At 39.7% G+C, this 13503-nt stretch overlaps 1 protein-coding gene across 2 annotated transcripts in view; it reads right to left on the bottom strand.

Annotated features, from left to right (window-relative positions):
- LOC117567080 (protein Shroom) overlaps window positions 1-11805 on the bottom strand; it is a 55600-nt gene extending 43795 nt beyond the window's left edge. The window contains exons 1-2 of one of the 2 annotated variants that reach the window (XM_034246831.2): window positions 11713-11805; window positions 2374-2968 (exon numbers count right to left, since the gene is read on the bottom strand). In XM_034246831.2, coding sequence (XP_034102722.1) covers window positions 2374-2805 — 432 coding nt within the window. In that variant the 5' untranslated portion in view covers window positions 2806-2968; window positions 11713-11805. Of the gene's footprint in view, window positions 1-2373; window positions 2969-11469; window positions 11625-11712 lie in introns of those variants that run through there. The other variant, XM_052004403.1, reaches the window with a different exon arrangement.
- Window positions 11806-13503: the final 1698 nt, after the last annotated feature.

Below are 13503 nucleotides of genomic sequence, written 5' to 3' on the forward strand. Positions count from 1 at the left end.
TTCTTTCTTATTGTGGTTCAATAACCTGCCCAGCGACTATCGATAACATCGGTGAGCCACAACTGGACAAGCTGTTGGCAATTCGCAAAAGCAGCGAAGAATTCATGCAAAGCTCGGATGATTAATCAATGCCCTCCCCCATGCCAAAAGCAACAATGCAAAACAACAAGAAGAAGAAGAGCAACTAAGTATGTAGAAGAAACAGCTGGAGTTGGAATTGGAGCTGCGGCACATTGCACGGACTGAGTGAGTGATAAGGTCAGCGTTGTTCCAATTCTCAGCAAACAAACAACACACAACTCGATATAGTCACATTCACAATTTTTCTATGTTCTATTCTATTTCTATGCTCTTTCTACCACCATACGTTGTTCTTTCTTTCTTTGTCTCCTGCCTCGTTGTGTTTTCTTTTTTTTGTCTGTGTGGCTATGTTGTTGTTGCTGTTGCTGTTGTTTGTTCATAACCCATTTTCATTGTGCTCTCTTCGTGCACGCTTCGAGGCAGCATTTAATTGATCGGATTCACTTTGATTGATCGGATCGTCGCTGTTGATAATAGTACCGTTAATTTGGTAAATTATTTTGCATTTAGACGCAAAAAGCAATCCATTTTCATTGTGAAGATGATGATGATGATGACGAAGAGGAGAATTTGGGTGACGCTGATGATGATGCCACAACCCTGTGTTTATTACAATAAGCTTGTAATTCAGTTAAAGGTTAATGGGTGACTCGGAACATTAGCGAAACGAACTGAACTTTGGGTGCGGCCAGAACGATCGACAGATAGTGAGAAGAAATTCCTTAGATTATTAAACGAATTTCTATAAATAAATATTTCTCTCATCTGTCGTTTCTCCCAATAACAGTTAATTAAATTCCAATAACAGAATCGAAACTCTGGTTCATTGAGAACATTCGAATGCGAATTCATTCATTGTCCAACTGTCTGATATCCTGGCCTTGCATGCGACATGCGATTATAATCCCATTTACCCTTTTCACAATTCCGATGATCCATTTAAGTTGAGCACGCTGTATAAAATACAAAACAACAACAACAGCAAAAACGATAACAAAAAACAAAAGTACCGTTTTGTCGTTCGACTGAGTGACACAGTATCGTGATTTCGAAAGCGAAAACTGAGAGTTTTCGGCAAGCCAAAATGGAGGTCAACCTCATAATTCAATTAGGAACCTGCAGCGGTGACACTGCACGCCGTGCCCCAATACCAACAAAAACACTAAAATTCCGACCCACTGTGCGTGGGTTAAAGGCAAATACAAAATGAAAAAATATATATGTATGATATATACATATGTATATTATTATTTTCCGCTTGCTGTGCTTATTTCTTTTCATTCTTTTTCCCCTTCTTCGCTCATTTTTTTTTGTGTTTTTTTTTGCCGGCCATGTAAATCGACATCGACGATGGCGATCAAAGTTAAATTTTGTTTGTTTAAGCCTTCACTTTTTCTGCTGTAGAACTGAGACCGGAGACCGGAGACCGAGACTGGAACTGTGGGCAATGAGTCAGCGTCAGTGCGATTGGAATTCTGCGCGCTTGGAGGATTTATTAACAAGAATAATAAAAACCGAAACAGAAACAGACGAAGACGAAGACGCAGAGCCGGCAACCAAACCGGTTGGCAAACTTGCATACCCAGCAGTCAACAAGGTACTAAAGGGTATGCAGCATTTAAGCAGAATAAACTTAGACAAATCTTAACTTTCAGTTGAAATTTACAGAGTATCTTTGCTAACATCAGCTATAAATTCAGTAAAGAACTTTGCATGTCAATTGCCAACTTAAAATATTGCTATGCGGGTGCCATAAATATAGTTTTAGCAACAACCTAACAATAGCCTTTTTATTACTTCATTCCGCTGCTTTTAGAAAGTTCCCAATGTTTATAATAATTATAGAGAACTAACAGACCCGCTGCTAGGAAAAAGAATTTCGGATTTATGATTTGTTGTACTAATTTTTAAGAAACTTCTTAATAGAAAAGTAATAATTTTTCTTTATAAAAACCTTGTGTTTTCCTCTATACAAATATTCGAAATGTTTATAATAATAATGGAAATCTAACAAAAATAATTTAGAATTTACGATTTTTAACACTGATTTTTACAGAACTTTTCTTTATAAAAACCTAGTCACCCATCATTTAAAAATAATAATAATAAATATATTCCAAATATTTTACAGGGTATCCTAACAGACCTCTATTTAGCAAGTTCTTAATAACTTTTTTTCTGTAGCCTTTTCAAGTTGAAGTTGGAGTTTGCGTTTTTGGCTTTTGGTTTTTTATTTTATTTTTTTTTTTTTTTTTGTAGGGGTTCGATTTGGTGTATGAGGTTTTGGCTTACCTGTATGGAACCGGCGACCGATGCGGAACTGAAGCTGACATTGCTGGCCGCATCCGACACGGAGAGGGGCGTGAATTGTTGTTGCCGTCGTTGCTGTTGCTGCTGAGACGTTTGGATTGTTGCATCCTTTGAGGCGGACTTTAGTGCGGGCAGCAGCATTTTCGACACTGACAGTTTGTCCGTTTGTCCATTGCCGTTGTTAATGTTAATGTTGATATTAATATTGTTGTTGTTGTTGTTGTTTTTGTTGCTTTTGCTGCCATTGGAGCTCTCTAGTGGCATTGCCGTTGCTGCCATTGCTGCTGCTGTTGTTGCTGCTGCTCCGACTGTTGATGTTGCTGCTGCTGCTGCTGTGGCTGTTGCTGTTGTCGTTGTCGTCGTGGCTGAGCTCTGCTGATGATTTCCGTTTTCTTTATGATTTCGCATTTTCATTTAGTAATTGCTGTCTGGGATTTTTGTTGTTGTTGTTGTTGTTGCTGTAGTTTTAGTTTCGTTTTCGTTTTGAATTTGTTTTTGGCTTTTGTTAGCAGCGATTATGATTATTATGTGGATGTGGAAATTGTTTTAACACCTTGTTGCCAGCATTTTGGCGACTCTAAGAAGAGATTGCAAAGCACGATATTCAAAAACCAAAATAAATAGATAAATAAAATGATGATGCAACAACAACTACAACGCATTCAACGCACATTTCACTTTGTTAAATTGTTATTATTGTCGCGACATTGTTTGTTGCTGATGTTGCTGCTGTTGTTGTTTGTGTTGCACTTTTTTCTTATCGAACTGTGTTGCGCATCTCTGGAATGCAGCCACTAGCGTAGATAAAGACAAAGAGAGAGAGAGATAGTGTTAGAGAAGAGCCGAGTGTAACAAATTGAATCGATTGCTTTGGCCGTGTTATTTATTGTTGCTGCTGCTGTCGAGTTATTTGGGTTTTTGTGTAATATGCGCTCTCGCGTATTATGTGTGTTTGCTGATGCATTTTGGTGTGAGTTAGTGTGTGTGTGTGTGAAAAGTGAACCAGGTTTACATAACATTGACCCAAGAGGGCAGTTGCTGACAGACAAAACCCTCCAGGTAAGCGTCCCCTCCCCTCTCCCCGTTTTGACATCGCCTTGCCTTCATTTGTGTGTCTAAGCCAATAAACAAGTTTTTTTCTTTCTTTTTATATTATTTTTTTTTATTTTACAAATGCGATTTGTTTGCCGACTGCATTTTGGTTACGTTTCGTTGCCCATAGCCACGACCCACGCATCAGCAGCAGCAGCAGCAATATTTCCGTCAATCCCCCTCTCTACGTCCCCCTTTCTTAGTATAAATGTCAACTGTGCATTTTGATGGCATGTCAAATGGACGCCGGGTTGCATCGTGTGTATGGTTTCTATGCAAATTGCTGGCCATTAATGCCAGCAGTGCCCCGTAAACTTCAAGTGTTTAATGCATAATTATGAGGCTCTGCATCTCTCTTTGGCTGTAGCAACTGTAGCTGCAACTGAGACTGAGACTGAGACTGCGTAACTGACTTGGGGCGCCCAAGAACTGGAACTGCAAATACTGCAAAACTGGATTCTAAGTCACCGTTGACAAAACCCTGCAAGCCACAAAACACACACACACACACACACATACACAGAGACTGCGAGGCAGAGGCAAGTTAGCAAGCTGCAGCTAGATAGATGAAAAGCAGAAAGAAGCCTGTTTGAGGGGGCAAAGTACGCGACGGCGCAGATAAATCTACGGACATGGAGGCTCGAGTGCAATGACATGGCAATCGCAGCCTGGTTGCCTGTTGCCTGGTTGCCTGTTTGCTGCTCCTGTCGCCAGGCGTGCAACGAGCAGTGGCAGCAGCATTGACTTTGTGCCCAGCGGCAACACTGCTGCGTTGCTGTGTGTGAAAGCTGCTACCCAAAAAAAAAAAAGATTGACTAAAATGGGAGACAGAGAGAGAGAGAGAGAGAGAGAGCGTCAAGCAATTCGTTAATTATGGCCCCAAGGAGCTCTCTAAACTGTGCGAGAGCGGAACTTCTGTTGCTGCCACGCAATGTGGCAGCCACAGGCCAATTGCTGCTGCACTCACTAATGGAGTCGATTTTCGACAACATTGTCTACAGCACTGAAAAGCGAAATTAGACACTTTTGCTGGTCTGCGCGACTTTTAACCAACAACAACGACATCGACAGTCGACAACCAAAATGCAAAATGACAGTTTTGGGCAGTTCGCTTCAAAAAATTGCGGAAAAACAACGGGCAAACAGTGGCGCCAACGAAATGGGCACAGTTCCCAGTTCCCCAATAGCGAATCCCCTCTCATTTCCCTCCAATACGCATGCAGCAGCGAGAGAACGAGTTTAGTGAGCAAGAGGCTAGAGTAAAGTATTTGATATGGCGCGGGGCTAGTCCAATAAATTCCATTACGAACATACACACACTTGGCGAGGTCAAAAACAGGCTACACTACGCTAAATACTAAACACTAAACACTACACTAAACTACACAAATCACAAAGCAAGACTGTCGTCTGGCCAGTTGACTGAAACGATCGCGAGTGTCTCAAGATTGTTGTTGATCCTAAACAGGAAATTTTTCTTACGATGTGGTTGTTGTTGTTGTTGTTGTTGTTGTTATAATTGATTGATTTAAATACACATTCTGTAGTGGAATTTACTGTGGGAACAGAGCAACAACAGCAGGGGGATTCAAATACAGAGAGATTATATCTCTATTATGATGAAGAAGAAGCATTTGCTTGTAGATCGATTTCGATTGTGAAAATGAATAACATACAGTCATTCGGCTAATTTAAATGAGAAAGATTCATATAAATATGCAAATGCAGCTTAACACAAAAAATAAACGTTGACACTTTCAAATCTTTCATATTGCACAGGAAATGCGCATTAAATGAAGTTGTATTCATATAATATGAGAATAAAAGAAATGATCTACTTTCAGTAGAGTGAGAAATTGCATGTTAATTTAATTTCATTGAGAAATAATGCAGCTAAAAACTTTTGGCAATTCATGCACAATAAAGTTAAACATTTTCAAATATTACTCATAGCAGCTTAAGTTCAATAAAGTAAAAATACTTTAGAATATTACTCACAGGAAATGAGCTTTCAACAAGAATAAAATCAAACATCCGCGACATGTTGTTGATTGTAAAGAAGTGTTGAATGAAATGATCTATTTGCAGCACAGTAAGACGAATATAAAAGATATCATAATCCGATTGCTTAGATAAAAAAATTGCATATTTATTCATTTTATATGATATGAAATATGAAAAATTAATGCGAATGCAGCTAAAAACCTTATCTACTCCTGTTCAAAAAAAGGAAAATTCTTTATAATATTAATTGAAAGAAATGAGCATTAAACAAAAATATAATATCGAAAATCTGGTCGTGGATGTTGAAAGAATTTAACTATTTGCAGGCATATTGAAAAATAATCCAAGCAAATTTGCTTAAAAAGAGGATGATTTTTCAAAATATTCAAAAGCAGCTAAACATTTTGACAATTCAAATTCAATATAGTAAAGATACTTCAGGAGATTACTCACAGCAATAAACATTAATCAAATATGTTTTTTTCTAATATAAATTCAAACATCCGCAACATTTAGATGATTGTAAAGAAGTGCTGAAAGAAATGATCTATTTGCAGTAGAATGAAAGGAATATAGTAGAAGACATCATAAGCAGATTGCTGAGATAAACAAATTGCATATTAATTTAATTATAGCACTCTTCGTAAGTGTGTTTGTGTGGAATTTCAATAATTTCCCAGCACTTTAGAGTTTCTTTTGAAGTGGCAATTAACAGTTTTAACAGCTTTGTCATTTGAAATTGTTATCTGCTGAAGATTTCTTCTGCTTCAGCTCGCTTTGCGGCACAGTTTTTAGCCAGTTTGAAAAGACTTGTCAAAGATTGAGATGCCTGATAAAGATAATGTCCCTGAACTGCGCTGTTGCTCTGGCTATATATGTATTATATGTAGTTGCTGTTGGTTGTCATAAATTCCGCTCAAATTGTTGTAGTGTCAGCTACTAACAAGCGTAACAAAGTGCTTGACAACGACGGCAATGGCAATAGCAACAGCAACAGCAACAGCAACAGCAACAGAAAACGATGGCAATGGCATTAGGAGAGACAGAGAGATGAATGAAACTGTTACCTGCCTGGTTATGTTGTGATTAGGTTTACCTGCCGTCGAGGTGTTTGCATTTCAGCTTTGCCACTGCCACTGCAGCGATTCATTATAATTTTTGTCAATTCTCACACAGGTAAGGCGACTGCGAAGAGGGGATCAAGGGAATCAAGGGGATCAGACAAAGGTGAAGATCGCATGGCGCTGAGACATTCACACAACGCTAACAACAGTGCAACAGCAACAACAACAGCACAAACGCATAAATTTACAATTAAATTTAATTCGTTCGCTTGGATTTCCGCAAAAAACACAAACTAAAACAAAACCAGCGTCTAAGCCAGAGTTTGCTGCACAAAGCGCAAAAAAAGGGCCAACAACAATCAGCAATTGTTGCTGGCAACAACACACAAAAAGTGCACTCGCGATTGCAAGCAGCGCTTGTGGCAAGTTCAACGTCTTCTTTAGTGCCTCGCCGCGCTTCGTTTGTAGCAGAAATAAAATGGGAAAAACGCAAGAAAAGTATAAAGATTCCCAAGCGCGCTTCTTGGTAGCAACAACAACAACAACAACGACAACACCAACAACAAACACCCGCACAGCGAGTAGTTGATGTTGAGGAGGCATGTAGATATATTTTTGCCAGTGCCTGGCATCATTCATCCTCAATGCCACAACGGCCGCAGCTCATCTTGCACCGCTTCTTTACCGCTCTTAGATACCTGGCGAGCATGTCGATCGAGTTTAGATTTCAGATACTTCTTATTTTCGGGTTCGCCCGCAGTTGATCATTGTGCGCTTTACTTCCGCCTTGACAAGACACAACAACACAGCGGGCAGGATGTGAAGGTCGTTGACAAGACGCAAGGTCGTCAAGGCAGCAACAACAACAAGAGCAACAACAGCAACAACAGCAACAGCAGCGTTTTGCTTATCACCTGAGCTGGCCGTGGACCAATTCATTTGCGAATGTGCCACAAATATTTGCACAGCACATTCCAAGCACTTTGGAAGCGCAAATAAAAATTGTAAAACGTGCAACGTAACGGGAACAAAAAAATACCTAGCGAGAGAGAGAGAAATGTCTAAAGACAAAGAGAGCGAGAGGAAAAGGTACGAACTACAGATATCATAAATACTGAAAACACAAAAAAAATAAATAAATAACTAAATAATTAAATAGTAATGAGTGCTAGTTAACATATGTTTATATAAGTACTCGCTTTTAAGTATATAAACACATAAGTATGTACGACAACGAGCACTTATAGTATTTATATACACGCCACATGTGTGTACTAAATTTTAATGAGTCTGTCTCTCCGTAAACTAGCAAATTGTTGTTTGTGTAACGAAAAAAAAAAATAAAACTAAAACGAAACGACAAAGAAACGGCTTTCTTTGCAGATTCCTCAATTTTATAGTTATAGCATCTTCGTCAAATTGAGCGATGAAAAAAACAACTGAAATTATGACTCAAAAATTAAAAATAATTGATCGATTACGATGCTAAGTCAGACATTCCTGCAATGAAAGTTTTGGGGCTAAATATTTCTAGGAATTACTTTTAAACAAAATATAGGTCTATAAATATTTACAAACAAATTTGGTATATTTTATTCACGAATATACTAACAATACAAAAGATCTACAAATATATACTTTCTAAAAATTAAATTCTGATAGTCATCTCATTTAATATCGTTTTCTTTGCTGTTCTCTAACTAAATAGTGTTACCCAAGAGATAATAAATAAATGAACTTGACCATACTATCTTCCGCTAAAGGTTTTCCTATTTTACAACCTGTCCATCTCCTCTTGAGTACTACGAGACCCGTAAGCAGATTCTCAGATGGGAAATTCATGATGAAATTGTTAATTCTTTGGAAGTTATTCCGTAGCATTTTGCGTGTTTAACTGTCTGTTTGCTATTTGCTTAACTGCTCGACAACAATTGTTGTGCGCAATTTGTTGTTGAAATGTTTTGGCATTCTGTTTTTAAGGGATACCATATAATACATAGGTATCGTATGGTACATTCTGGTATTCAGGGAAATTTTGGGTTTAGTTTTTGTGAGTAATTTACAAAAATGACAAAGTAAAACGCACTCTCCGAATTTCTTGAATTCGCTGGTGATTCGTTCATTTGTTCGCCAGTTCGTTTGTTATTTTTGTGCTGATGTTTGCACTTACTTAGTTCAGATAGATAAGATTAAAATTCGACTTAGCCAGGCAAGCCGAATGCCTGGCTGCATGATAAGATAAAATGAAGCTCTTCTGCACGCACGCAAAAAAAAAAATGAGACAGAAAAACTGGTTGCCAATGGAAGAAGCCTGGCAATGAGACAGCTACAGCTACAGATACAGATACGTATCTGTCAGATACAGATACATGTATAGCAAACACGACAAGGTCGCCGCATGCAATGGATGTTTTACTTTTAATTGAATCGATGCGATGATCGCCAGCTCCAGATAGGCCCCCATAGTTATACTCAAAGTATCTGCAGCTCACTTGCTGTATGTAGCTCAACTTCAATATAATTCAATCAATCTCTCATTCACAATGAGCGCTCGCATTTTTGGAGCGATGTCTGAATGCCGGAGACCGAGTGTATTGAACCCATCAGCCCCGCCCCTCGGTCTCTCTCTCCCTCTGTCTCTTCAACTGCCAAGTCCAAGTAAAGCAAACAAGTTTGTTTTGAAATTCTTTTGTCGTATTTGTTGTTGTTGATGCTACTCGTCTGGCAATCATCCTCACTCCCACCACCCGCTATAAAGTCTGAGACAGTCGCTTGATAAGTCATCACACCAAGTTCCGATTACCCATTCCCCGCGATTGCAACTTTATGCCAATTACCGATTATATCACAGGGGAATCTTCCCTTGCTTCTTTCGCTATTCTTATCGCAATCAGCTGCCACATCCGAAAAGTACTAAAAATACTGTTAGGCTTGCTTGTAAATAAAGCTACAAGCTGAAATTCGCCAAAATGCTGTGCAACAGTTTAAAGAAGCTTAAGTCCATATGTGGAAATGACTTCCGGATTTAATTAGAACTTAACGAGCTTGCGAAAGCGCACAAACAGAACTCGACGAATATCTTAAATTCATCTTAATTCCGAATGTTTTGTTGACCTTCGAAATTCTCTGATAATTTAATTGGAAACAACGACTCTTTTTCTATTTATAAAGTAGATCAGCGGATGCACGTATAATACTTATATTCACGAAGATGCATTCGACCCTGAGAGATACGAGTATGATATAACCCGAATCTGTCTATTAGCAAAAGCTAAGAATAAAAGCATATTCATATAAAGCCGGAATTTGTCTATTAAACTATGGCCAAACAATTAGTAAAAGCACAGGACTTTAATCTGAAATATAATATATTTATATTGAATGTATTGATGTGATTTAATCTGAATTAAACTGTTGCGAAAGAATAATCGAAGGCCTAGAACTTTAGGGTTATATCGATTTGGATTGAAATAAAGAGATTTTCATTGGATGTTTTGAGATTACATAACCTGAATCTGTCCATTAAACTATGGCTAAACTGTTAGTGAAAGCAGTATTTTATATAGGATGAAATGATTTAACCTGAATCTCTCTATGAAACTATGGCTAAACAATTAACGGAAGCCAAGAACTTTAACTTGAAATATTGTATTTTATATAGAATGTATTAAGATGATTTAACCCGAATATGTCTACTGATCTGACACTAAACGGCAAGAACTTTATCATGAAATATAGAATTTTACATCGGATGCATTTGAGAAACCTTGAACAAAGTACGAGTTATATGAATCATAGACAAGTTTCTTTCATGTCTTTACCTCACACATTATGTCATCCATTTAAATCAACTTTCAGTGCTTTTGTTTTTGTTGTTGCTCTTAGCTCTTTATCAGTTCTACATGTCTGCATTTGTTTTTTCGGTTCATTCAACGCAAACTGACCCCAAAGCAAATGTTTTGACTTTGCTGCTTCCTCTTATAACATTTTATTCTATTTTTTTTACTATTTATAGTTTTTTGTGGTTTTGTCTCGGTCTGGCGCCAATTAAAATAATCCAAAACACGTACTGTCCGTCTTTGTTATGGCTGCTGTACTGCGAGTTTAGTGCGAATAATATAAGTATGCTCTATATGGCTGAGAAGAGTTTTCCCAAGTGCAAAACTGCCAATGGAGCGGCAGCTGCTCTCAGTGTGCTCAGTGTTCGGTGCTCCGCCTTGGCTTCTCCATCTCTAGGTGCTGCTGCTGCTTCTTCCACTTCTTCTACCCATACATTGAAGTTGCTGTAGCAGTTGCAGTTGAGGCTGTGTTGCGAGGCTCTTGAAGCGCGGAAAATGGCAAAATGCAGCCGCCGCCGCCAAAAACTGGTCTGCCTTAGGAAAATGTTGATTGAGCGGACAGCCGCAGGGGGCAAGGTGGGGGAGCGGGGGCAGGGGTGGTAGGCAAAAAGCTTGAGCAAAACTTGTTGGCCTCAAAGCACAAGATGGAGTTAAAGTTGTACAAGAAGAAGAAGAAGCAGCAGACGAACGAGAAAAAGACATAGAAGAAGCAAAAGATTCTTGCCACCCGCTAGCGAAACAGACATGAAGTAGAAATAGAAGAAAACGACGAAAACGAAAAAGAAGAAGCAGAACTTTGGTTGTAAGCGGAAGAAATGCTGCACGTTGAAGGCTACGCTTCACTTTTCAGTTCGGTTTTAATTTTTTTCGAATTCATTTCTTTTGCATTTTGTTGATGTTTGCTGAAATTTCTGTAAATTCTTGAGGCACATTTTACACGCTGCTTCGTTTCGTGTTGCGGCCGCTTGTTGTTGTTGTAGTTGTAGTTGTTGTTGTTATTGCTGTTGTTTCATTTTGTATCACTTTTGTTTGCTAGCACAACGCGTGATGGTCGCTGTTGCTTCACTTTACACACTCACACACTTGCAGCAACAGAAACAGAACACACACACGGTCACCAACCACTCACACACTAATGCACTACGGCAATGTAACAGAACACAGACAGTCGCATTTGTCAATTATTAAGCATTTGATTATTGAATGCGACCGCAAACATAAACCGAGCATCGATAATTAATTCATGTTTTATATTTATTAATTTTCAATAAATAATTTGTGAATGCGCTCGCTCGCACACACTCTCACACGCGAGTACACACCAGCAAGAAACACACAGACACGTTACGCGCGGCCAATGAACGCGGCATGAACCTTTTCTTGCTTTGCTAACTGCACGATTCGAGAGCCAAAAGTGGACTGACACTGAGACTGAGGCGCGATCAGGCAAAGCTCACGGCGGCAGCGACGGCGACAGCGACCGAGACAGCGACTGAGACGACTGCGAGTCAGAGTCCAACACCTACACACACAGATAAACGAGCGCTCTCGCAGCGGCAATTGCGAAAATGTTTGTCTTTGGCCACGTTAACGACAAGAGCAACAAAAGAGAGCCATACACACACATACAAATCTATTAACGAGAGAGCAACCGAGAGAGAAGGCAACGTAAAGCCGCAATCTTAAGTCTGCTTTACCTGCGTCGCTTCGTCGAAAAAACCCCAGTGGAAATTTGGACGCTGCTCTGCAATGTGCTGGACATGAGTGGTGTATTTCCACATGGTAAAAACGTTTGCTAATGGGGGTCAGTCATAGTCTTATCATAGACCTGCATGCAACCAAAGCAGAGCAAACCAATAGTAGCAGCAGCAACAACAACAACATAAACAGGTATTTTTATTGAAAGTCACTTATCTCAGCTGTCAGTGAGTGCTGACTGCAAGTCCAATTGCTTGCGCAAGTGTGTGTGCGTGTATGTGTCTGTAAATGAGAGAGCCAGAGAGCAATTCACACACACACAAACACACACATGCTTGTACACAGGCACGCTCGCTCGCCACTTAATCAGGCATCGGGCAGAACCTGTTGCGCGTGCTATGCGTCCAGTTCTTGCTGAGGAACAAAAAGTAGCAACAACAAAGCGTAGAAGAACAAGAACCTGTTGCGGCGAGTAACGTCGACAGCGCAGCGACTGCGGCTGCGCAGCTTACGTTTGTGTGTGCTGCTTGCTGCTTAGCCTGCACTTAGCCAAAATTCGTGCGGGCAAGGCAAACAAAGAAAGTAAGACTTAAAAGAAAAGACAAGAAGAACGCAAAATGAAGGAAACGTTGATAAGCAAGGCCGCGTTGAGCTGAGCTGTGTTGAGCTGTTGCTGTTACTGTTGCTGATGACTGCGCAGTCGCAGCTGACTGCGCTGCACTTCAAAGTTGATTTATGTTTTGCTTGTTGTTGTCGTCGCTGTCGTTGCTGCTGTTCTTCTCATTCGCTCTTGTTGTTGTTGTTGTTGTTGTTGTTGCTGTTGCTGTTGCTGCTATGGCACTTTTGATTTTCAGCGTAAGTCGCTTCCAATTAAGCAAAATAAAGGAGCGACCACCAACGATGTTGCCACATCAAGGCGAGGCGCGTGTGGTTGTGTGTGACCAGCTACCAATTTAATCAGGCCAAAAATGATGTGTGCCCAATTTTGATTATGGCCGTTACATGCAAATAATTCCAGGTGCTAATGAGCCCATTTTTGTGGGTATCTATAATTTATGCTGATATTATTATTGGGCTGCTTTGGCAGCTGTTGCTGCAGCGTGGCCAATACGCTGCTACTTAACGGTACAAGCGAAAGGTGGCAACATGCAAATTGCCACAATAAAACCCATGAGCCCCAAACAGAAGAACAAAATACGAAACAAAACAATAATCAACGGGTTCTCTATTGCCATCTCTTTCTCTCCCGTTGGCTGGCACTAGTTCTGAACTTTCGTTCGCCATTCTCACAGTTCATTAACCGATTTTAAATGATAAATCCCAAAAGCGAGCGAATCGCTGCTCGTCAGCCGTAAAGATCAGAAGTCAGCCCGAGGGGGAGTTTTGTGGCTTTTCTTTTTTTAGCTTACTGTGAG

The sequence above is a fragment of the Drosophila albomicans genome, chromosome 3 (assembly GCF_009650485.2).
Source record: "Drosophila albomicans strain 15112-1751.03 chromosome 3, ASM965048v2, whole genome shotgun sequence".
Classification (NCBI taxonomy): domain Eukaryota; kingdom Metazoa; phylum Arthropoda; class Insecta; order Diptera; family Drosophilidae; genus Drosophila; species Drosophila albomicans.